The sequence below is a fragment of the Zingiber officinale genome, chromosome 4B (genome assembly GCF_018446385.1).
Source record: "Zingiber officinale cultivar Zhangliang chromosome 4B, Zo_v1.1, whole genome shotgun sequence".
NCBI lineage: Eukaryota > Viridiplantae > Streptophyta > Magnoliopsida > Zingiberales > Zingiberaceae > Zingiber > Zingiber officinale.
Genome location: NC_055993.1, coordinates 135,118,214 through 135,142,892, shown reverse-complemented (window position 1 = coordinate 135,142,892; position 24,679 = coordinate 135,118,214). Strand labels below are relative to the sequence as shown.

The window sequence follows — 24,679 nt, the reverse complement described above, 5'->3', positions numbered from 1 at the left end:
TTCTCCTAGTCAGCTTTCATTTAGCAGAATAATCCATCATTCACTTCGTTTAATATCCTCTTTCTCTTATTTCGTCCTTAGGCAGTCCCAATCTGCATCTGTTTAGTTACCTCTATTCCATATTAGAATTTCATGTATAAAGGATTTTTTTTCATTAGGCGCACACATGATTAGTTAGTCCAGTTTATTTAGATTCCTATCAGCTATCTTTCTCGCTATATTTTGTGATTTTATCAAGACTGACAGTCTGACATTAAATGTACACGTGTGTGACAGTTAGAAGTTTTTGATTTCCGGAGGATGACTAGAAGTGAGCCATTCTCACAACTGTTCCATTGTCTTTATGTTTATCCTTTAACTGTTAGCTTGAGTCGCAAAAGAAATTTGTTCATTAGGATAGAAATGAGAAAGGATGATGCTGACATTCAAAAGCAGCCACTAGAGGTTTGTGTTGATGAGAAGTGTTAGGTTCTTGTTTATCACTTTCACTTTAGAATTATTCAGCTTGATGAGCTACTTGTTTGATTGATCAGGTTGTGTTTCCAAAGGACCAAGGCCATACTTTTGAAAACAATGCTCATACGCAAATTGTGTTTGGGGCTAGAATGGCTTGCTATCATGATGAAGTTAAACTTTGCCTCCCTGCTATTTTGACATCCCAGCACCATCTCTTGTTTACCTTTTTTCATGTCGATCTTCAAATGAAACTCGAAGCTCCCAAGCCTGTAAGTGCTAATCATGCTTTTGGTTAGTTTTATCGGTGGATTCTTTATTATCTATTGATTAATATGTGTGGAATAATATTCCCATTCTTTGCTGATAGTTGTTCATTATGTAGGTGATTATTGGTTATTCTGCACTTCCTTTGACTTCCCATATTCAGTAAGTGTGGCGTATCTTAATACACTATGCCTGTTACATATTTCTGAGCTTAACATGCTTTAAGTTAAGACACATCATATTGATCCTACTTATTATTATTTATTTGGATTAACTTGCAATATGATTTTCTAAGTACCTCAACCTTGTTTATCTTGTAGATATCTATTGGTCTTTCTCTTTTATGGTTTCCTGGAATGAAGGTTTCAAGCTTTTCTATTCTATTGCTAAAAACACATTCCCCTATTGTATAACTGATGTTTGAGTCAGGTCATTAATGTACTGCAAGGTATAATTATAACAATAATTTGAATGTAGAGCTTGGTATAGATATTTCCTCTTGCATATATAATTTCATTTTAAAAGCTATTTTCAAATTTTTGACTTTTGCAAAATTATAGCTATTTTTCTATGGTGTTCCGTAACTATCACATTGGATTGAACTGCTATCCTACACAAGTGGTTGTTAAGTATTCTATTTGTATTTATATTGTTTGTTGAGGGAGCTATACATTCAATTTTGTGGGAGCCTACTATGAACGATAAAGGATTTAGTGAATGTACATTTTCATGATTTTAAGTGCCATGCCTAGGCATTTTTCTTGAACATGAGAAACATAACCATGTGTTGCTAACTGGCTGTATTAATATTTTACTTTGAAGCTAATACATCTTTAGATGAGAAGGTATGCACACTCCAAGAAATATATTTTGTGATAAATACTAATAAATGCTGATTTTGAGATACAATCTTGATAAAAGAGCAGTTTTTGCACTCAGCTTTCCATATCCCATCTTGTTTTCTTAATGTTCCTTTTTCTCTTTCTAATGAAAAATTGTAAAATAAGAAATTTGCTTTGTCGTAGTTTATCATGGTCTTTGTTAAAGATGAACACGCAGGATGGATTGAAATTCAATTTACCAAAAGGTGGTAATGTAGTTTAAGGGTCAGTCCGTGCATAAAGTTTCCGCTAATGCAGGGTCTAGAGAAGGGTCAGATTATATTGGGTCTATTGTATGCAACCTTATCATGTACTGCAAGAGGCTCTTTCTGCGACTCGACCTGTGGCCTCAAGGTCAGACAACAACTTTATAATTGGGTCAAAGCTCCCTTTGTGTAATGTAATCTTACATGCCAAAATATAAATCTTCCAAAAGGGATAAAAGCAGTGGCATAGCCAAAATTTTCAATGGGCGATTTTAAAAAATTTCAAATATTAGTGTAGATCGATTTTCACCATCCAAAAGCCCAAATTTTGAATTTAAGGAGTTGAAATGAACTTAAATTCAAAAACTTCGACCATAGCCTTTGGTTCTAGATGAAACAACAATGATCCCCAAAGCTTATGACTCAAAGTAAAAAAATCATTTGTGATCTTGCTTATATTTAGCATTCCTATGAAACATTCATTGCGATCTAAAACCTAATAAAATAAAATTTATATTTTACAACTCTCATTTAATTAATGAAACATTAAAAAAGAAAGGAATAAATTACTCCTCTTGGAAGACTGTTGCTTTTGAGTAAAATAGAGAAGAGACGACATGGAGGAAGAAGCAAAAGAGAACTTTACCGTCTTCTTTAGCAACCTCAACTAGTTTTGGCGAGCTCGGCAACAACACAAAGAGAGCAAGGCAAGACAAAACATGACTTTTCTTGCGGTGCGAATAAAATCCTAAAAAACATGAGAAGATGAAGAGGATGGAGGGCTGAGGGTTGCTCTTGTTATTGGAAGAGGGCAACAGTTAGTGCTGCATTTCTTGCTCGCTGGAGAAGAGAACGAAGAAGAAAAGAGAACTCTTGTGCGCGAGAAGAGAAGAGGAAAAATTGGTAGGTTTACTACTGTTGGAGATGAGAAGGAGAAGAAGCAAATGGGGAAGAAGAGAAAGAGAAAAATAAAAGAGAGGGATGGATGAAGAGGTGACATATTGTATGGCGGGGTTGCAACATGCATACGGAGAACGGAGAAAAGGGAGAGAAAAAATAAAATAGAATATTTACTAAAAAAATATCATAATTCGTTTTAAATCGATTGAATCCGTTGGAGTTAGTTCGGTCATAACTTGACCAAATCAACTCCAAATCAATACTGATTTGAACCAACGTAATCCTTATCTTCGCACCTACCCGTTGGAGTTAGTTCGAATCCGATTCAATTTTAATCTAGTGCCCTCACTTTGTGTTCTACGATTTAGTTCATTCGTTTATTATTATATATTTTATTTTTAAAAATCAATACTTAATATTTCGCGCCGTGATATTTCTAATAAAAGTGGTATCAATGGATAGCTTGGGTTGTGGGCTTTTCAAATATGTGATTAATTTTAGTTCCCGGCAACAAACGGTGATGAATCAGCCAATCAAAGTGATGGAAGACTTTTAAATATATAATATTATTTTTTTAACAAAATGTGAGAGGAGGCGGTCACACCCCCTCTTTTTCATGTGGCTACGCCCCTGGATAAAAGCGTTATCCAATATCAAATATAAAGACTAATTGACGAAAGTAATGGTTAGTGACCATGATTCATACATGTTTGTTATCTTTTGCTGAAAATTATTTGCAAGTTTATAAAAAACCATGATGCTAGCTAATACAATGGAAAGGCTTACGATAGATCCTTGTATTGGTTCTATGTTTGTTTGTGTTACAATTTCTTAGGGAGCCCAGTCTAGCCCAAAATGCTAAGGCACTTAGGAAGTGGATCTTTATTGAAGCATGCTAAATAAGTGACAATGTGAATGTAAAGGGATGGAGTTTCTACCTTCTTTGACATGGCTTCTTTTAATGTTCACCATATTTAGGTTTTCATAGTTTAATGATATTTGATATTTTACTGACGTGACAGTAGCCAGTAACCAGAATGCTGAGTTTGATTACAAATAAAATTGACTGGCCTGGAAAATTTTCTGATTTCTTGTGATGATTGATAAAATGTGGTATCTGGATTGCACTCAGCTTACCACAACGCCATGTGGAGTTGGATTAGTCTGATTATGGACACCATTGTTAAATGTATTCATCAACATATAATTGTTTTTCGAGTCAAGATTCTGTTGGATAGTCTAGTAACTTGTATGTGCTACTTCTGGAGGTACATTTACATTAATATTAGGCTGAATGTGATTGTATTAAGCCACTATTGTAACTAAATGATTTCTGAATGAGTGCATAAAGTTATGTGATGGCTAGATGCTTCTAAATCAGCTTATCTGTTCAGATATGCTCATTTCAATTAGCTATATACATGATTCAAGCATAAGGCAAAATACTAAGATGGTTATGATGGTATTTTAGGCCAGGAAAGTCATGAAGAATTTTGTCTCAAGCAATTTGTATTATTGATTGACTTCTTTATCTTGCCAATGTTGAAAGACTGAGCTGTATCAGTATTACTTTAACTTGTATTTTTGCTGTCCGATAACATGATTGTGTTTCCCTTGAATTGTAAAAATATTTTTCTTCATTTAAAATTTCCTTCTCTCTTTTTAGGCTGTTCTCTGACGTATCTTTACCTATTTTAAGAGAGCTGGTTCCTCATTATCTCCAAGTAAATAGCAAGGTATACATTTGCCTCATTGTTCCCTGTTGTAATATTCAAGCTAAAAAAATTTATGTCAGTTTTTTTTTATCATTTCAATGTCATCAGAGTCGCCTTGAGTTTTCATGCTGAATTTTGCATAGTTTGACCTTTGACTTTTTACTTTGATTTTTTTTTCTCAGGAGAGATTTGACTTTCTAGAGGATGGAAAAAATGTTTTCAAATTACGCTTGAGGTTGTGCTCTTCTTTGATTCCTGTTAATGAACGAATCCGTGATTTTTTTCTTGAGTATGACCGGCATAATCTTCGGACAAGTCCACCTTGGGGATCAGAACTTCTCGAGGTACATTCTTGCACTTAGAGTTATGTTTTGGCTTCTTAAATTTGGAGTAGAAATTAAGTTATGCTCCTATGCTTAATTTATTAAGAATGTCAGTTTGCACCCATACTTTCAAGACTCATTTTATCATGCTCATAAGCCAAATTTCAATAGTTATCCATCTTGATTGCTCAAAATTTATTTGTTGATTTTATGGTTATTCATAAAGAATTATTTTGGAATTAGTTTTGATAAATTATAAGAGGCAAGAAATTTGATTCATGTCATTAGCAAACTTAATACTTCCTGTTTTTCATTAGTTTATGTCATTACTCACTATACTAAATCAAATAAAATATTTTATAATGAAAATTTGCTTAAATACAGTTGTAGATTGTTCTTGACACAATGTCAGTAACTTACATTACTTTCAAGTTCCATATTCCTACCCTTGTTTATGTCAAAAGTATGACCCAGAACAAGACAGAAAGTTTTCTAGAAAATCAGAATACTTCCTAGGACAAAGTAGCATGTTGTGGATTCTTTTGTCTATAGGAGAATCTACGTAGTCAACATTAGTGTTCCTACACCTTAATCAAAATGCAAAGGACCTTGGGGCTAACATGTATTTTCAAGGCTTCCTCCATATAATCATGATGCAATCTTAACAGACTAACTGATTATTCTCATTGCGAATGATATCATTTCAAATGACATATCTGATCTTGTACTTGTAAGGTAGTTAGTTCCTTAACAGGCTCCTATATCTTCTTGGATCAATCAATGGCTCCTCTTATTGTGGCATCAACTTGACATTCAAATCCATATTCTTAGCTCCTAACATACCAATCTCCTCTTTAAGTTTTCAGTTGAAGCACAATGCCAATAGGGCATGCCCAAGGTTGTCAGATCGAGATTCAAATTGTAAATCATTTTGGTGAATTTATGAATCGCGAATAATATCAAATTGTGAACCATAAGGTTCACGTTGAAAAGATAAATATGTAAAAAAAAGCTTACTAAAATTTCCGAGAATAATAGTATGATTCACATTGTCACAAACAATAAAATGCATTATGTAATGGAAGAGTTAAATGCCCATATTATTAAATTAATCTCTGAAATATTCTCTCTATATATAACTATCAAGATATACATCACAATCACTCAAGGAATGCCATCATCCTCATCTTGCTCTAGCATAACCATTTCTTCCTCTTCTTTTTTGTCTTGAACTTCTTCCTCAATAATAATAAGCCTCTAAGTTGCTCAATAGGTTAGCAAGTAATCAACGTTGGTTACTGAGGATAAGGACTGAGTGACATCATCATCATCTTCTAGTTGAAAAGGTTTAAGAAATACATTTGGATTGTAGAGGACAATAGAGGGAGGAAAGATGTTCTCTGGTCGTAGACACTTAAGGAATATAGATGTGGATGAGGGTTGTTGACGACTAGGGATAGAATACTTCCTTTAGTTAGTTGATGTTGATTATTGAAAATGCTCAAGGAATACAAATGTCACACATCCCCTAGTGATGATTGGTGGTTGAGGATGAGCATTAAGAGTTATCCTTTGATTGATGACACATGAGGAGGAAGTAGCGGTGTCAAAAATGAACCCGACCCCACGACCCAACCTGAGTCGACCCCAAAAAAATAAAGTTCGGGTCGGGCATTTTCGAATTCAGGTCGGGTTCGGGTTGACTCGGGTTGACCAAAATATAGGGTTTAGTGGATTTTTTTGGGATTAAATCAAAATTATTGTGAGAATTAAGATGTTTTTATGTATATTTAATATCAATGTTAGTATGATAATGATGGAGTATTGAGATAAAAGTGAAGAATTATAGGGAAAATAGCTAAACAAAGTCGTTTTGAATCAGGTTTTCGGGTTATCCGGGTCGGGTTCGGGTTTAGGAGTTTTGGGTTGAATTCAGATTCGGGTTGGGTTAAAAAAAAAAAATTCAACCCGACCCACCCGAATTGACACCCCTAGGAGGAAGTGAGGAGGAAGCCACTAAAGTGTCGAACAAGCTCAACAGTTTGAGAGATATCCAATAAGGTTTAAGGATAGCATGTTACTAATGAAGAAGCAAACTTTAATGAGCAAAGGGTCATAATAGACAATGAGCCGTTGTTAAAGAAATAATATCCTGTGGACAAAGGATCAAAGATAACATAACGTGTGAAGGATCAAAGATGTAGAATAAGACACGTTTTATAGTTGTCTGCTATAGGTCTTGCACGGTGGATACTCTAGTGGTTGTGATGAGAAGGTAATGGAGTAGACAAATATTAAGGAATTGGAAGCACCCATGTCATAAGTAATCACAAACTTAAATAGGTGAGAAGTTTCAAAAGAAGGGAGTTAACGTAAAAAAGGTGACATTCACAAAGATAAGTACACATTGTAACTTAAAATAGTAGCAATGATAATCCCACAATTTAAAACAGCCAAGGAAGAAACATTTAACTACTTTAGGGGAATTCATCTTTGTCAAGAAATAAATAATGGACAAACAAGTATACCAAATTACCTTAGGTTGAAGATAGTTGACTAACTTTCATAAGAACAATATAATAAAGGTTTGAACATGGAGAATAAAAAGGGGTATGCACTTTATAAGGTAGTGGGCTGGAAGAATACATCATCTCAAAACTTATTAACACGTGTACATGGTAAGTGTATGAGTTATCTCAACAAATGATCCTTTCTTTTAACTATCTCATTTTTTGTTTTTTGGATTGATGAAAAATGACTTGGCTATAGATGAAATATTAAAAAAGTGAAAAAAATATTTCTTGGCATATGGTTACGTAACATCTTAATGGATACACTAAACTAAGTTTGTATTTTAATATAAAGGGAAAGAAAAATAGAATAGGCTTCAAAATGTTCATTAATAAGATCCAAGTCATTATATAAGAGTAACAAAATTTTGAACCAAGTTTGAAATAAATCCTACTTGGACCTTAAATATTTATATAACTAAAGAGAATGGTCTAGAAGCATGATCTCTATAAACACTCTTATGTAATATAGGGTGAACATATTTTCACTACTTATAGTATGAATTAACTATTTGACACAAAAACTCTTAAAAGGCTAATATGACTAAGGTGGTTCATCCATAAAAGTAGATGGGGTGGTGCAGATAGTTGGCACAGACCCCAAGAATTAGGCTTGACACTAGTTGCCCTGCTTGTGAATCTTAAATGGAAATATAATTGTTGGTAAATGCTGTCGGGCAATTTAAAGATTTAGTACTAATAGGGAAATCAAACACAAAGAACAAAGCAAGATAGAGCAATAGTAACTTACTCAACGCTCTTTTTCAACTTTAAAAGAAGTATTGGCAACCATAACATAACATTCATTTGAGAACTGCATGTGATGTAAGAGTCAAGGTTCAAAATATCAAGTTATTGGTCTTTGATTAGAATGATACTAATTTGGTATTGTGCCGACATTCCTATGCATGGTACCGGTGGCGAATTGGAGGTAGGAAGAAGAAAGAGAAGGAAATAAAACAATTATATATTCAAACTTTGTTTTCCATTTGAAATGGTGTGATTTTGACAAGGGGTGTTGAGTGTTGGCATGAAATATACTCATTGACATGATTGATACAACAATATAAGAGGTATTGTTGTGCCGAGTAGTATCGAGTTTTAGTAATTTTTCAGAATAATACAGTTCGACTATTTTGGCTGGCACGGTGCGAGTTTCAAACCATGGTAAGGTTAGAGAACTAATGGATGCTTACTATACATGGATTTAGAGGCACCTTACTGAATGATCTAGTTAGAAGGCACTAGTGGAAAGTGTACCTCTATGAGATAATAGATTGAAGCACTGCGATATTATAACAATTAGAGCTAGAGGAGATGGAATGGTCCATAGGAACATATGGACTATCGTAAGTAGTTATGGCTGGTTGCTGCATGTGCGCTATGATAGTAATAAAGGGAGTAATAGATATCCTTGACATGACAAATTTTCTTTAGTGGTTGCATTTGTACCTGTTCTATCCACTAGAAGTTATATCCACTAGGGTGATTGTCGATCTCCATGATCTTGCACTATGAGGCCTTTTCTATTAAAATTTTCACAATTTAAACTAATCACATTGGGATTACCAATGAAGGCTAACAACTACTCGGCATTCGACTGGCTGCTGTTGCTGAGATTTGCAAAGGCAACGCGGGAAGAGGTGCATGAGTTGTGCTGCTATCAAAAAGACAAAATTGTAGACAAAAAGATGAAGAGGAAGTTTCTTCTTTTCTCAGTGTCTCCCCAAAATTGGGACAAAAGATGAAGATGTGGAGATCCAGAAAAAACTTGATAGAAGATCTACAGAGAAAAAAAATGATTTGGTGATAATGTGCTGTTGATCAGTGTTGTCAGAAAATTTGCAGGATGAGGCCGCACTAGTCAGGATATAGTGCCAAGAGTCAGGATGTTACATGTAGATTAATAGATGGTGTGAGAAAAGACAACAATGCCCCCCAAAAAAAAAACTATGCAGTGGGGGTGTTGTGTAGGAGATGTTGCTTGAGCTTTGAGGAAATGTCATGTGTGGAGATGGCGTACATGGGGTTTCTCAAAGTAGGGTTCTTGGTCGTAGGCATCACATATGGGAAGCAACCTTAGGCAGGAGGTTGTTGACAATTGCAGATAGGAGGATAACATGTAGATTATGGTCAAAGACGAAAGCAAATTGATGTGTCATTGTTGGAGGTTGATTTCACTATAAATCCTGATGACATGTATGGGTATCATGGCAGTTGCTCTAATACTATCTTAGGAGTACTGATAATGTATGTTTATTACCCATGGTAGTCCTCTCTGACTATATTATTCCTTCAATTAGTTCCCTAACAGATTTCTGACATTTCCTTAAGCCGTTAAAAACTCAAGTTGTGTTTATGGGAAGGGAAAGTTCTGATTAATTTGTTAGTTCTCTTCTAATTTCTTGTTTATATCCAATGATGATGCAGGCAATCAACAGCTTCAAGAATGTTGATTCCACTGCCTTATTACAATTTCTCCATCCAATACTTAATTTGCTCCTCCGTCTTATTGGTGATGGTGGTGAAACTCTGCAGGTTGTTTTTTCTTAGCCTTGTGGAAATAAATGCATGATTGCATATATGGATCTCTAATCTTTTTTCACTAAATACCATTTTCATTAGTGTAAAGAGTTATCTTTTCTTTATTCTCTCCCTGCAGTCAATTTGAATGCAATTTCTTGTTTTAACTATTATTTATTCAGGTCGCAGCATTTCGTGCTATGGTCAACATTCTAACCAGGTGTGTGTCTGTATTGTTTTTTTATAAGTTTCTTACCATGTATCTTTTATTTATTCAGGTTGCAGCATTTTGTGATTCTGGTGCTGCATCATGATGCCTCTGCATAAAACTTAAATTGTTGAAAATGAATCTTGTTGGAAAAGGTTCAATAAGCATCAAACATCCCATCACATAATATCAAAACTTGAACTTAACATTCTGTTAAGATCGTTGGCGTCCGGCTAGAGGGAGGTGATAGTGCTGAAAAAATAAAACTAAACCTTTCTCGGACGTTATAGCTTAATTAAACACTTGCATGAAATAAATTAAGCAAATAAAGAAAAGAAGAGACACGAAAGAGTTTACTTGATTACAACCAGGGAGGTTGTTAATCCAAGGAAGTTGAAAAGCGCACTAAATTCTTCTTTAGGCGGAGAAGCCTCTTTACAGCAATAACAGCACTCAAAAATCAAAGCTAGACAGAAGTTGTTGTTTACAAGTGTTCTATCTCGGCTTCTGGGATCAGGGCTGTATTTATAGCCCTGGTCAGGGCATTTGGAAGGATTCCAGGCGCCTAAAGGGGGATAAAATTTTATCCTCTTCACAACGGATCGTGTTTGACACGTTCCGAATAAGACTCCTAGTCCAGGTGTTCCGGGCGCCCGGACCAAGAAGGTCAATCTCTTGTTGAATTTCGATCTCGTCTTCAGCTCTGGTTTCACTCGCCTTGGTCCGGATCTTCCGCTCTGCTCCTCTTGGTGATCTCGGCCATCCGGAATATGGCTCATCTGAACCTAACTTCTGACCTTCGAGCAAGCTTTCGCTCCAGCTTCTCGTCCCTCGGAACACCACGCGCCTCCTCGTCCGCCCGCGTACTCTTCTGCAGCACCTTGTCCCTCGAATGCACCGAGCCTGTCGGCTTTCTCCCGTGCCGTCCTTCTCGCTAGCTGCATCTTTTGCTCGACTTCCTATGCTCCTAAGCTTTTGCACACTTGGTTAAACACCAACAGGACCTAACCTGACTTAGTTAATCACATCAAAACCACTTTCGGTTACCAACACATTTAACATCTCAAATATATATAACTTAATAGTAAACATATATAGCAATAAAAAATTTATTATTTTTTAATTAATACATTCTAAATTTAAAAAAGCATCGAAATCATAATAGTATGACATGATACAATTTTGAAACTATATCGTCTTGATCATAAATCGAAATTCTGCCATCGCTCGAAATTTTAAACCTTGCTTTAAAATTTGTTAGCTCCAATGATGAGTTAATGTTGTTGCTTACTAGGTATTTGAGGTGTCTTACGATAGAGGATATTGTCACAAGCTGAATGAGTTATCTTGATATTTTTGAGCCATCTGGAGGAAGATTGTTAGAAACTCAATATTAATATAAGATGTTTATTGTAAGATTACATAGATTACCTGTAGATGAACCCTGTTTTTTCCTTGTTACACCAATGGAATATATTTTATGTTCAATTGTGTTCTACACTCTACTGTTGTTTTTTTCTAACTAATTTGGTACCTATTTTAAAAATGGTGGGCACTCAGATGCCTGGCGTCTCGCGTGCACTCAGGCACCTAGCATATCATATATCTCTCTCTACATATATAAAATGGTCGTGCTCAGGAAAACCAAAGTTGTTGGAATTGATTTATAAATTATCATTGTTATATTGGCTCAAGTGATGCACAAGTGAATATGTATGATCTTCATCCTTGTTCTTGCAAATTGTTTTATGATATGTTTTATTTCCTTATCTGATGTGTTGGTTGTAATCTGCCTAGGTGACTCCGCCTAGATCCTCTGGTTTGCTTTTTGTGGACCAGAGAAGGAGCCACTTGTATGTATTAGAGGAGAGTTAGCCCCACCTGTAAAATAGGTGGGGCCATGACTCCCCACCAATGCATATAAGTGGTCCTCTCCCGGTCCGCAAAAAGCGGATCAAAGGATCTGCCCTCTAGATGATCGCCCTTGGCAATAATAATAATAATAATAATAATAATAATAATAATAATAATAATAATAATAATATATAGCATACAAATACTTAGTGACTATTGCGGTGTCTTCATAACATCTCTGTTATCTGATTTGATTCTTGAATTTATTATTTTAACTTCACTATTTGAAAGATAGTCATACCATACCCACACAGAATGCGATTAAACCATTCGCTAAAAGATTCAGTATTTGTCTGTCTTTTTTGGAGATACTGTATGTTTCCTGTTTTAACATAATGATTTATGTATTATTGTGCAGAGTACAACAAGAGTCATCTGATGGAGCAGATAGAAATAGTTTTCTAGTGAAATATGTTGACTATGCATTTAATGATTTTGGTGGTCGGCAAGCACCTGTTTATGCTGGTTTGTCTACAGTATGGGGTAGCTTGGCACGTAGTAAGGTAACAATAATTTGTATTTTTTATATCTTATATTTGCTTCAATCTCATGCACTGGTATTAGTTAACATAAGAATCATGTTTCAATCTTCCATTTTTGAAATGATACATGCATTCAATTGGTTTTCAAAATTGAGAAATTCTCAATACTATGCAATTTTATCTAGTATTGCTAGTAGCTAATTTCTTCACTTATTTATGACATGGAAACAATGTTGATTGCTGAACAAGAAGAATCCGTTGACTTACTATTATCTTATTGAACTTCGATTCAAAATCAAATTCTTTTGATTCTTTAATTGAATGGGTTATTAGTTCCTCACATTTATGCAAGATTGCAATGATTGACATCAAATTTTCTTAGATTGTAGAATGTTAGGTAGAAAATGATATTCTATTTTGGTTGGCATTAGCGAACATTTTGGTTTCAATTTCACCTGGAGGCTGAAACCAAAATGTTATTGGCATGGATGAGACCTACTTTAACCGTGTTGTTAATCTTCATGCATTATCCTTTCTTGGTCACTCCTTGTTGATTCTGTGAACCAGCTCTAATGTCATTGGCCATTTATATTTTACAGTAAACTTGTAGAAAATGAGTGACTTTAACCTAAAACTAATATCCTAAATTATTACCGGTAACCCATGAACATATTAAACTTATCCCTACATCCTAATCTCTATCCCTCTTCCTCCCACAACTCTCTCGATCTCTCCTTCCTCGAATAGGGATGAATCCTATAGGTGACTAGGGCTTTCTCATCTATGTGAGATTCTTCTCCATCGTTTCCTTTTCCTTCTGCTTTGTAATCGGTACCCTTGACACAGTGTCAGCATGCTAGTACGACACTGACACGTTTCATCTAGGAATTTTTATTGGTTCAAATTAATGTTTTTAACCTTTCAGATGTGAATGCTAAAATTTTTAGCAACACATACTAATTCTTACAATAACTGTATGTACAATATTCTTTTGGAATTATTTTTGGATTTTCTATCATGATGTAAATCATGTCAATGAGAATTCTCCAATGAAAAAAAATGAGCATTTAGATAGAAATGTGTTCTCAAAATAAGTGGAAATCATTTTCTCCTAGTCATCCGCATGCTGTCGGTGAGTCCTTTACTCATGTCATTGAGCTCTTTCTCTACCCTTGCAACTGAACCCTACCTTTGCTCTCTTCCACAAGCCTTTGCTATCATTTATAATCTCTCCTCTATAGTCCAGCCTCATCTATGAGCCTCCTCTTGCTCTCTATGCTTGTTATTTAGGGCATCTCCAATGTAAGAACCTCAAAAGTGTTTTTTTTTTTAATTTTTTTTTATGATTTCTATATGCCATATCAAAAGTAAAATATCTCACTCTTCTCTCCACTATAAAAAAAATCTCCCTACAACTTTTTATGCCCCCACACTCAACAATTCACAAATCTTTTAAAAAATCCGCAATTATTTGTTAACGGGCCCTACTCATATATCAGATGTCTTCATTTATCTTTAATGATGTATATATGTATAATTTATCATGATGTATATTTAATATATATTATTTATATTTTATATATAATGAATCTATAATTTTTATTGAAAATAATAATTTGTTAAAAAGACATTATTGAAAATTTATAAATTTTAAAAAAAAGAAGTACAACATTAAATAATGAATTATTACAAATACAACAACCAAGCCTTATCCCACTAGGTGGGGTTGGCTATGTGGATCTTTTTACGTCATTGAGCTCTATCCCCTATTATATTATCATCTATATTTAAATAAATTTTATCTTATTTTATTAGTGTTAATCAAGTCTTTTTTGGTCTTCTTCGTTTAATGTGCATATTTATCATAGTTTCACATTGTCTAACTGGAGCTTTTATAGGTTGTTTATGTACATGTTCGTACAATCGTAAACTTGTCTCTCGAAGTTTTCCTTCAATAGATGCAACTCTGACTTTTTCTCTATTGCTCTCATTTCTTATTCTGTTCATCCTCGTACGCCTACACATCCATCTTAATATCCTTATTTCTGTAACTCTCATCTTCTGCTCCTGTGTTATAGCTCAATATTTCGTGTCATAACACAGTAGGTTTAACTGACGTTTTATAAAATTTCTCTTTAAGTTTTAGAGGTATTTTATGATCATATAAAACACTCGACGTTCTCCATTTCAATCATCTTGTTTGTATTCTATGTAAGACATCTCTCTCAATCCTTCCATCATTTTGCAAAAATGATCCTAAATACTTAAAGCTCTTAATTCCAAACAACTTATCATTTCTTATCTTAACAATTGTCTCGTTACGTCTAATATTGCTAAACTTAAATTTTATCTATTATGTCTTTACTAAGCCTAAAACCTTTTATTTTTAGTGTTACCCACTAAAATTCTAGTTTAACATTTACTCCTTCACGTGTCTTATGTATCAAAATAATATCATTTACAAACAACATACACCAATATGTCTAGTGAGTTCGTCCATAATTAGTGTTAAAAGATAGAGACTTAGAGTTAATCCTGTAATCCTATTTTTATTGGAAATACTTTAGTTAATCCGCCTGAAGTCTTCTCTAGTCGTTACATCCTCGTACATATCCTTAATTAGTTCAATATATGTTACGTTAACATCTTTCTTTTCTAGAATTCTTCCTATAATTTCTCTTAAAACTATATCATAAGTTTTTTCTAAGTCAATGAATATCATGTTTAGATTTTGTTTTTTGCTCCGATACTTCTCAATTAGTTGCTTAGAAGATATATAGCTTATATTGTTGACTTTCCAAGCATGAACCCAAATTGATTTTCGGTCACCGTGGTCTCCTACTTTAATCTTTTTTTTTTATTACTCATTTTTAAAGTTTCATGGTATGACTCATTTGTTTAATACTCTTATATTTTGCACAATTTTGTACATTTCCTTTGTTTTTATATAAGGGAATTAAAGTACTTACCATTATTTTCATTTTTAATATCATGTTAAATAACTTTGGAAGTCATTCAATACTTTATTTCCCTATGCACTTCCATATTTTTATCGGAATATCATCTGATCCAACGATTTTTCCATTATACATCCCATTTAAAAATTGTTCAACTTTTGAAGTTTAAATTTTACGATAAAAATTTAAATTTTTATACTCATTTGACCAATTTAAATTACTTAAGTTAAGTTGGCCACCTCAATGTTCATTAAAAAGTTGATGAAAATACTTTTTCACCGCTCTTTTATTTCTCCTTTATTTCTCCATCGTTTACTAGTATCCTTGTCTTCCTTTCTCTCACTTTATCTTTTTTATAAATGTCTCTTTCCCCTTTTTTGTATCTAATTTTTTATATAACTGTTCAAAAGTTTCATGCTTTGCTTCATTACTACTTTCTTAGCCTCTTTCTCCGATATTGTATATTTTTTTAAGTTTTTCTCGTTCTTACAAATATGTAATTCCTTATAAGCTGTTCGTTTTCCTTTCACTTTCTCTTGTACTTTCTCATTCCATGATCAAGATTCCTTACTTGGTGCATATCTCTTCGACTCACCGAGTATACTCTTAGCTAGTATTTTCAACTTTAATTCTATCTTATCCCATATCATATTAGAGTCATTGTATGTTTTACTTTCTATCTTTTAACTTCCACCATTTAATTCTATGAGTCGTATATATTTTTTTTTTATAGATATTATATTTGAGGCGTATATCAAACACTACTAACCTATGTTGGATAGTTAAACTTTCTTCAGGGATGACCTTGCAATCTTTATAAATCTTTCTATCTCTCTTCCTAATCAAAGAAAGTCAATTTGCGATTTATTATTTCCAGTTTTGAACGTAACCAAGTGTTCTCACCAATGAATTATTATAAATAATTTATAAAAATGAATCTTTCACCGATGTTCAAATGTGCTCAACCAAATCAGCTCAAAATTGATGATGTACTTAATTATCACGTAGCTCGTAGTTTCTCCGAAGGTATTCTTTAAACTCTTGGGGAGAGGCCTGAATTATTTGTGTCGGAGGATCTCCTTTATCATTAGACCAATTGATTATTGCATCCTCTCATCCTCGATAATTATGTTGTGCGAAATAATATACGTATGCATGATATCCTTTAAGTTATTCATGTACCAAAATTGTCCTGACCCTTTGATCATTGCCCAAGAGATTGGAACACCCTAAATGCTCTTGACAAAAGTAGTCCATTCTGGTATATCCCATTAGTTAAATAGTACCCTTTTGTATATTTGCTATAAAATTAACCTGCGGTGCATTTCTTTATAGAACGTTGTTGAATAAAGGTGATTCATTAAGCATATTGATATCATACGCAATCTTGCGATTCCAAAAAAAAAAAAAAGTGTCATATTCATAAGTCTGTAAATGCGACTACTTTAAGCACAATTATTGAGACCCTATGATCACCTCGAGTAAAGTGGCCTTTCCAAGCAACGAGGCAATTTCTCTATTCACAATGCATACAATCAAGACTATTCAACATTCTAGGGAAGTCGTGTCTCTGTTTATGCATTTCAACCAAATGTTGGATGTCATAAACATTAGGCCTTCTTAAGTATTATGGCCCAAATACTTCAACCACACACGACAGAAGTTGACCAAGCAATCTAGGGCAGTTGTTTCACCTATTTGTAGATAATCATTACAAATGTAGGGGATCCATACACCAATTGACGGATAGCAGTTGTGCATTTCTGAAGGGGTGACAAACCATGTCTTCCCATTGCATCAACCATCTATTCAAAATATTTTAAATGATTTCACAAGGCATTGACTATGCTAAGGAATAACTCTCTTTGCATTTGAAATCATCGTCGGAATACTTCATCGGGATATACCGGCTGATCAAAAGAGTATTTATTCAAGAGATGATCATGTCCGACTTCACGATCTCGATTTAAATATCTTCTATGAGTTCCTCCGGAAGAACTTTGAGCTGCTAGAAGTTTCATTTTCTCATGCTTAAGTAGCATCAACGTCGTTTGATCCAAGTCATCTGAATCTGCCAAAAAAATTTCTCCACTGATTGGGAGAATAGAACGCCTAGAAAAAAACGTAGTACCCCACGACATTGAGAGAAGTTCAGTCGAAACCTAAATTGACAAGTGTATATTTATAAAAATTTGTCATTTTTATAAAGATCATCTAAAAAACATCTACATACCACATCTCTTTTTAATACTTTCACAAAATTTAGAATGTAAATTAAGCTCCCACTAATATCCTTCATAAAGATTTTATATCCTTTCTGTGGAGCATAGAACTTGCCAAACATGTTCATAGTAGGAGGACTTGTTGCCATGATTTTCCTGCCATATTTTATGTGCTCTCAGGAGCACATCCTCATCGCTCCACCCACTTTCACGATATGTATAAAAGTTGTTGTATATGGTTATAAATTCATTCATCATCGGATGAAGCCTATAGAAATTTGATTTTAATTTCACCCAAGGTCACTCCACAAATCTATCAGGCCGATACTTGTAGTAATCTATGATTCGTTTCCATAAAGTTTGTTCCTTTTGATCATTACTAATGATTGGATTGGTGCTAATATTGATCCATGCCTTTGTAAGGTGTATCTCTTCGTCCATTGACCACTTTTTTTCGTTTGGTATCATGCACACCCAAACTCGCTTCATTGTGAAACCTCAGATGGTATTACTGATTCTTTGTCAGTCCTGAAAATGTCTATGCTAGCTTTCCTTGATTCGTCCGGTTGTGGCGAAGAAATTCCATAAGGAGAGAGTGACATTATGAATTGACTTGCCATGGACCGTCAATATTCGGGCGGGTACATATAAAATGGAGGTTGAGGAACATTACTTGGAGGAGCTTTAAAGTTTAGAGAACTTTAAAAATTTGGAGGAAATTGTATAATATATTCAACATTTGAAAATTTGTATGGAAGTGAAAACTTGAGAATATTAAACTAGAAAATTAAGAATATTGAACATCAAGATGATTGCATGAAGTTTACAAAATTGCATTTTCTTCATTATTTTCAGATTTGAATTTTTTTTCTAAATATCCACTATTTTATTTGGATTCATTTAGGAAGAATAAAGGATGAAATGGACTAGAAAAAAACAAAGATAATAATAGGAATGGAGTGACTTGATTGGGTATATGATGAATGAAAAAAATTAAAAGATGATAGAGATATATAGGCAGCCAAAACTAGCCATTTGCAAGGGCAAGAAACCTCGGTTCCAATGCTAATGGTTAATTAATGTCAAACAAATATATATATATTAATGGCGGGTTAGCTGTCTATGAAAAACTTGGGTTCGAAATATTGATCCAGGCAAAGGTTTCAAAAAAAAAAACCTGCCTTTATAATAGTGACAGGTGTTTGACATATTTTTTTAAAAAGAGAAGCTTATCAAAAAACTTACGAGATGCCCTCAGTCCTCCTCCCTTCACCCTCATTGTCAAACCACTTTTCTACCTTTCATCCTTGTCATTTGAGTAAAAGAAGCTTAAATATAGTAGAGTCATATCCTATATTTTACTTTTACTCTTGATATTATCCTTACAATTAGCTTTTTGCTTTCCAATACATCATATTCCCTACTAAAAGAAAATACTATAATATTGTTATACGTTGTTACATATATCTATTGAAGAACTGACGCCGGACAAAATAACGATTATCCTGCGGGCTGACGAGAAAAGGAAAATTGAGAAGACGAAAAGAGGAATCTCCAAGAAAGAAATTTTTTATTAAAACTAGAGGGTTAATTCCTCAATATCTAAATATGACTCTTATATAGACCACAATCTAAGACTCAAATAAAGAAGAAATTACAATTAACATATCTTAATTTCAATCTTATAAAGGAAGAAAATAAATTTTTATTCGAAAAGGAGAGTAATTAACTTAATGATCTTAATTCAAATTAAGACGCGGATCAAGACAAATCCTCTCTAAAAAAATATCAGAAATATGAAAATTACTCTAAATACTTAAAAAATAAAATTGATCAAAAATAGCAAAAAGACCCTAAAAAGGATTTAAACGGCGAAATTTGGGGCTGAAAATTTGTCAGCTACGGTTTCACTGGTAACAAACGTAGGTTTTTGAATTCTGCATGCGTGACAACGGACAGAGCATAATCCCGAGTTAAAAATTATATCCGTTTGAATTTTGAAGGCTCATATTAGGCTTCAACACGAGTTGGGGCTGCATCAGTCTCCTCGGTTTGAAAAGAACTCACCCTCAAGTTCAGATTAACTTCATTAGCAACCATCGAATAACGAGTTAGATGCTTCATTGAAGATATCAGAAGTCTTCAGATGGCTAGGAAGACGCAACTTGTAGGCATTATCGTTAATCTTCTGCAATATCTCGTATGATCCGATTTTTCGATTCTTTAGTTTAATATATTCTCCAGAAACGATTACGAGTCAATACAACCCAGACAAAATTTCGAATCTCAAAAAGTATCTGTCGACGATGACGATCGACCCGAGCCTTATACTTAGTATTATTTTCCATAATTTGCCAGTTTCATCTGCTCATGAATACCTTAAAGATGCTCTGTCATCTCATCTGCTTTAGGACTAATTTGCCCTACATGTGGAATAGGGGCTGAGTCTAGAACTCCTGATGGATTCCGGCCATACAATCTCTAAAGGATTTAATTCCGTGGTCCTATTTTTCGATATGCTGTAGGCAAACTTTGCTTGAGGTAACTCCCACTGCTTTGGTTTAGTTCCTGTAAGGCATCTTAAAAGATTGCCCATATTTCGATTCGCCACCTTGGTTTGTCCATCTATCTGAGGGTGGTAAGCACTGCTAAAGTCTAACTGTGTTCCTAATTTCCCCCATAAGCTCTTCCAGAAGTGACTGATGAATTTGGTTTCTCGATCTGAAGTCGTGGACCGAGGAACGCTATGCAAACTCACGATCTCCTTGAAGTAAAGATGGGCAATCTGAGTAGCATCCATAGTCTTCCTGCAAGCTGTGCGCCATCTTTGAGAATTTGTCAACGACAACAAGAATTGAGTTTGAAGTTCGTTAGGTGCGGGTAATCCCAATACGAAATCTATGTTGACATTGAGCCAAGGAGCTTCAGGAATGGGTAGGGAAGTGTACAAGCCTGCATTGGTTAGAACCCTCGCAGACTGTTGGCATACAAAACATCGATCAACAAAGTATGCCACATCACTGGTCAACTTGAGCTAATAGAAATTGGGAGAGATGAGGGCCAACATCTTATCACGTCCAATGCCCCTCATTATGAAACTCGCTCATAATTTGTTGCCTTAGATAGCAATCTTGAATGCACAACTGCAACCTACGAAATAGATAACCATTATGCAAAATAAAATCATGTCGGCAACCATCATGTATCTCTTGGAATATCTTCCCGAATGATGGGTCAGCTGCATATATATCTAGAAAGACGTCAAGCCCAAAACTCTAATGTTCATAGTGGTGAGTAATGAAGAACACCAGCTCAAGATATCTGCGACACGGTTTAGACTTCCAGCTTAGTGCCTTAGTGTAAAGGTGAACTCTTGCAAGTAAGCCACCCACTTGGCATGCTACTTGCTTAGCTTGTGTTGACCATTGATATGCTTTAATGCTTTATAATTAGTGAACAGGTTGAATTCCTTCTGTACTAGGTAATGTCGCTAATGCTTCAAGGACTACACAATGACATATAACTCCAAGTCGTAGGTAGAATAATTTTTTTTGGACCCGGAGAGCTTCTCGCTGAAGAAAGTAATTGGTCGCCTAGATTGACTCAAAAGACCCCCGATACCTATGTCAGATGCATCACAGTCGAGCTCGAATAATCTGTCAAAATCAGGAAGGGCCAGAACCGGTGCTTCAGTCATCCTTTGTTTGACCAATTGAAAGCGAGCATCTTCTCCTTCAGACCACTTGAAATCCCTTCCCTTGAGACACTCGATGATAGGAGCAATCAGAGTGTTAAAATTTTTGAACCAGCAGTAGAAAGCAGCTAAGTCATGGAAGCTTCTGACATCGTGCAAGTTCCTCAGTTGAGGCCACTCCATGACTGCATCTATCTTTGTTTGATTTGCATGTACACCATCAGTAGACATAATAAAGTCGAGGAAAATTACCGATGTAATAAAGAAAGAGCACTTCTTGTTTACAAATAAGCACTCCGTTTTCAGCTTTTCGAAGGCAACACGGAGAAGATCGAAGTGTGATGCCCATGTCGAACTGTAAACGAGGATGTTGTTAAAGTATACCATTAAAAACTTTCCCATAAAGGGCCACAATATCTGATGCATAAACCCCATGAAGGTACTAGGCACATTGGACAGTCCAAAAGGCATGATCGCCCACTCATATAGCCTATGCTATGTGTTGAATGTCGTCTTCCATTCATCACTCAACCTTACTCTGATATGGTGGTGTTCACTTTTAAGGTCAATTTTTAAGAAGACTTTAGAACCGGATAGTTGATCCAACATATTGTCCAAGCGGAGAATTGGAAACCTGTACTATAATCTTGTTGATGGCTCTGCTATCGACACGCATACGCCACGAGCCATCATTTTTCAGTATTAGTAGGGCAAGAACTAAATAGGGCTCATGCTTTCTTGGATGTGTTCCTTTTTCGGCAACTCCACCATCTGATGCTGTAATTCTTTTTCTTCCTTAGGGCTAAGGTGATAAGCCGATCGATTGGGTAAACTCGACCCCGGAACAAGGTCAATCTGATGTTGGATATCTCGCATAGGTGGTAGCCCAGAAGAAAGATCCTCGGACATCAACTCATCAAAATCCGCTAGTAGGTACTTCAGCTGGTAACTCAGCGTCTATGGTCGGAGCAATGCTTTGGCATGGTAGCAAAGTATATACAACTCCTTGCTCCACTTCATCTAAAAACTTAGATATAGAAAGCAGATTAGTATTTTTAGCTATCGGAATTGGAATAGTTCCTTTCCGTCACGACGCCAACATAATTTTTTTTCCTTTAACATTAAGGGTATAGGTATTCTTCCGCCCATCATGAACAACATTGCGATCATACTGCCAAAGTCGCCCCAACAATACATGACATGCATCCATGACCACCACATCATATCAAGCACTATCAAAATATTTGCTAATTGAAAAGGAAACGAGGCATCACCGGTCTAGTGTTACCTCGCTTTTTTTTATTCAGCTAAGATAACTTGTAGGGTTTAGAACGACGGTCTGTCTTCAGTTGTAATTTTTACAATTGCCGTTATCGATAATCATCTTGTAGCCTTTATCCACGATGATGCATGTAGTATGAAAAATATTAGTTCTCAACCAATCATTTCCCGAATCGCCCTTGGGAGTCAGCAGACTCTTACGAACGATTAAAGTCTCATGTCCATCGCCATAAATCACTTCGTCAGATGCTTCATACATCGGATCGCCAATTGTTGTTGTATCTTCTATTCTTCCTTGATCAACAAGTTTTTGTCCTTCGGATCAGTAGAGGAGAGCTTCCTGCATTGGTGCACCACATGTCCTTATTCACCACATTGATAACATTTGACAGGGGCCTAGGGTAAACCTGTGGTGACCGCTGCGGTGGTCACTACGATGGCTCCTGTGAAGGACGAGAATTTTAAGGGCGAGCTGGCCGATTGTTATGGTCGCCTTTACCACTGGTTTCCTATTTTGTTGCTTTTTAGCCGCTAGTGCACGCTGAAAGACCTTTGACACCGTCGAGAGTGAAAGAAGACTGAGGGTATCTTGTAAGGCCAAGCGCAAACCCCCTAAGTAACGTGCCACCGGTTGTTGCTCCTCCGTCTCGGATAGGTCATTTTGGGCCATCGGCTGGAAAAACTCTTCTGTATATTCGTCAATCGATCTCGCTTCATGTCTTAATGGGTTCTCGAAGGAAAACTCAGATCCACGATTTAAAATTTCACGATCTTCGAGATCTCATGCCACCATACGCTGGGTTAAATCTGCAACTTGTCTCTGTAAATCCTCAATCGTCATTATGTCCTAGATGCTATGACCACGGTGCTCAGCTTCCTCCATTGAAGCCTGCCGGTTGTTGCAACCACGATGACCCGTCATTGGATCTGCTGATGACCTTCTCGGACTTTGATACCAACTGACGCCGGATACGATAGCGATTATCCTACGGACTAACTAGAAGAGCAAAATTGAGAAGAAGACAAGAGGAACCTTCAAAAAGAAATTTTTTTTATTAAAACTAGAGGTTAATTTCTCAACATCTAAATATGACTCTTATATATACCACAACCTAAAACTTAAATAAGGAAAAAAATTACAATTAACATATCTTAATTTTAATCTTGTAAAGAAAGGAAATAGATTTTTATCCGAAAAGGAAAGTAATTAACTTAATGATCTTAACTCAAATCAAAACGCGGATCAAGACAAATCCTCTCTAAAAAATATCAGAAATATGAAAATTACCCTAAATATCCAAAAAAAAATAAAAATTATCAAAAATAGCAAAAAAACCCTGAAATGGGTTTAAACGAGGGAATTTGGGGTTAAAAATTTGCTAGTTACGGTTTCACCCGTAACAAACCTAGGTTTTCGAATTCTACACGTGTAACGACAGGCAGAGCCTGATTCTGAGTCCCGATTTAAAAATTATGTCCGTTTGAAATTTGAAGATCCATATTGGACTTCAACATAGGTTGAGCTTGCATAACATCAAGAACTTGCCCATGTATATCTACATTGTTGTACATGATCACCTAGATTGTAATATAGGAGATCCTCACCTAAGGTATTCTTCAACTATCAAAGATTCGTTTTAGAGCTACCTCCCAATTGTCATAGCACAAAGTTGTGAGAATTGGTTGATTACATACAACAAATTAGATACTAGTTTTAATAATTATAAGAGAGTTTAGTTTACCAACTAAGCTGCATTACCCCCTCGATCACATGGCACATCTTGGCCAGCTATTCGATTGATATTTGGGCCATAAGAGCATCACAAGGTCTTGTACCTACCATATAACATCTTCCAACATATAAGTGTATAAATTTTTCCACTTGAATGGACAGCTTCTGTCTAAAAAATAATTCACATTATGGGTTGACAATATTGATATCAATATTAGAAATTCAAAAACTTGAATATTGACCATATTGGATCTGTGGGATTGGATTCACTATAAAAAATTTCAAAATTCAATAAAATAGAATAATTAGATCAAATTAACATAGAAAGTATATAAAAACCTAAAAAATCAT

The 24,679-nt window shown here is 35.1% G+C and overlaps 1 protein-coding gene across 1 annotated transcript in view; it reads left to right on the top strand.

The window, feature by feature from the left end:
* Positions 1 to 24,679, top strand: part of LOC121976896 (guanine nucleotide exchange factor SPIKE 1-like) — a 135,359-nt gene that overhangs the window by 24,882 nt on the left and 85,798 nt on the right. Inside the window, exons 12-19 of the mRNA XM_042529296.1 lie at positions 277 to 444; positions 534 to 725; positions 839 to 882; positions 4,374 to 4,443; positions 4,605 to 4,766; positions 9,746 to 9,853; positions 10,021 to 10,058; positions 12,319 to 12,463. Coding sequence (XP_042385230.1) covers positions 277 to 444; positions 534 to 725; positions 839 to 882; positions 4,374 to 4,443; positions 4,605 to 4,766; positions 9,746 to 9,853; positions 10,021 to 10,058; positions 12,319 to 12,463 — 927 coding nt within the window. The remainder of the gene's footprint in view (positions 1 to 276; positions 445 to 533; positions 726 to 838; positions 883 to 4,373; positions 4,444 to 4,604; positions 4,767 to 9,745; positions 9,854 to 10,020; positions 10,059 to 12,318; positions 12,464 to 24,679) is intronic.